This window comes from Aptenodytes forsteri, unplaced genomic scaffold (assembly GCF_000699145.1).
Source record: "Aptenodytes forsteri isolate BGI_AS27 unplaced genomic scaffold, ASM69914v1 Scaffold66, whole genome shotgun sequence".
NCBI classification, from domain to species: domain Eukaryota; kingdom Metazoa; phylum Chordata; class Aves; order Sphenisciformes; family Spheniscidae; genus Aptenodytes; species Aptenodytes forsteri.
The window spans coordinates 395,972-396,682 of record NW_008795131.1 but is presented as its reverse complement, the minus strand read 5'-3'; the positions used below and the strand labels follow the sequence as shown (position 1 = coordinate 396,682).

General features: G+C 64.0%; 2 protein-coding genes across 2 annotated transcripts in view; both read left to right on the top strand.

Moving 5' to 3' along the window:
- SDF2 (stromal cell derived factor 2) overlaps nt 1-711 on the top strand; it is a 6,155-nt gene extending 5,444 nt beyond the window's left edge. Inside the window, exon 2 of the mRNA XM_009278305.1 lies at nt 76-711. Coding sequence (XP_009276580.1) covers nt 76-363 — 288 coding nt within the window. The 3' untranslated portion in view covers nt 364-711. The remainder of the gene's footprint in view (nt 1-75) is intronic.
- Nucleotides 632-711, top strand: part of KIAA0100 (KIAA0100 ortholog) — a 14,725-nt gene continuing 14,645 nt past the window's right edge. Inside the window, exon 1 of the mRNA XM_009278304.1 lies at nt 632-639. Within this exon, the coding sequence (XP_009276579.1) occupies nt 632-639 (8 nt within the window). The remainder of the gene's footprint in view (nt 640-711) is intronic.

Below are 711 nucleotides of genomic sequence, written 5' to 3'. Positions count from 1 at the left end.
GCTCGACACCCCTGACACCCCACCCCCCTTTTTTTTTTCATCCCGGCCCCCAAACGGACTCTTTTTCACCCGCAGGAGGTGAGCGCGTTCGGGGAGGCCGGCGAGGGCGACTACCTGGACGACTGGACGGTGGTGTGCAGCGGGACCTACTGGGCGCGGGACGGCGAGGTGCGCTTCCAGCACGCCTCCACCGACGTCTTCCTCTCGGTGACGGGGGAGCAGTACGGGCGGCCCATCCACGGGCAGAAGGAGGTGCACGGCATGGCCGCCTCCAGCCAGAATAACTACTGGAAGGTGATGGAGGGCATCTTCATGCAGCCCAGCGAGGTCTTCAAAGCGGAGCAGTACCACGCTGAGTTGTGACGGACAGACAGACTGCCGCTGAGCCTCTGGGCGCTGCCCGGTCGGGGCAGCTCGGCCCGGGGGACGGCCCCTGTCCCCACCCGGGTCTGACACACGCCGGGACGCAGAGCCCCAAATCTAACGTGGAGCAGATCCCAAAGTCCTGAATTTGGTGTGGAGTGGATCCCGGTGTCCCAAATCCCAACGTCCAGACCTGACCCAAAGCAGAGCCCAAGATCCAGCGTGTAGCAGGTCCCAACGTCCTAAATCCAGCCCAAAGCAGATCCTAATGTCCAGGCCTGACCCAAAGCAGATCCCCCACGTCTGAGGTCCAGCACGAAGCGGGTCCCCACCCCCCCCAAATCCAGC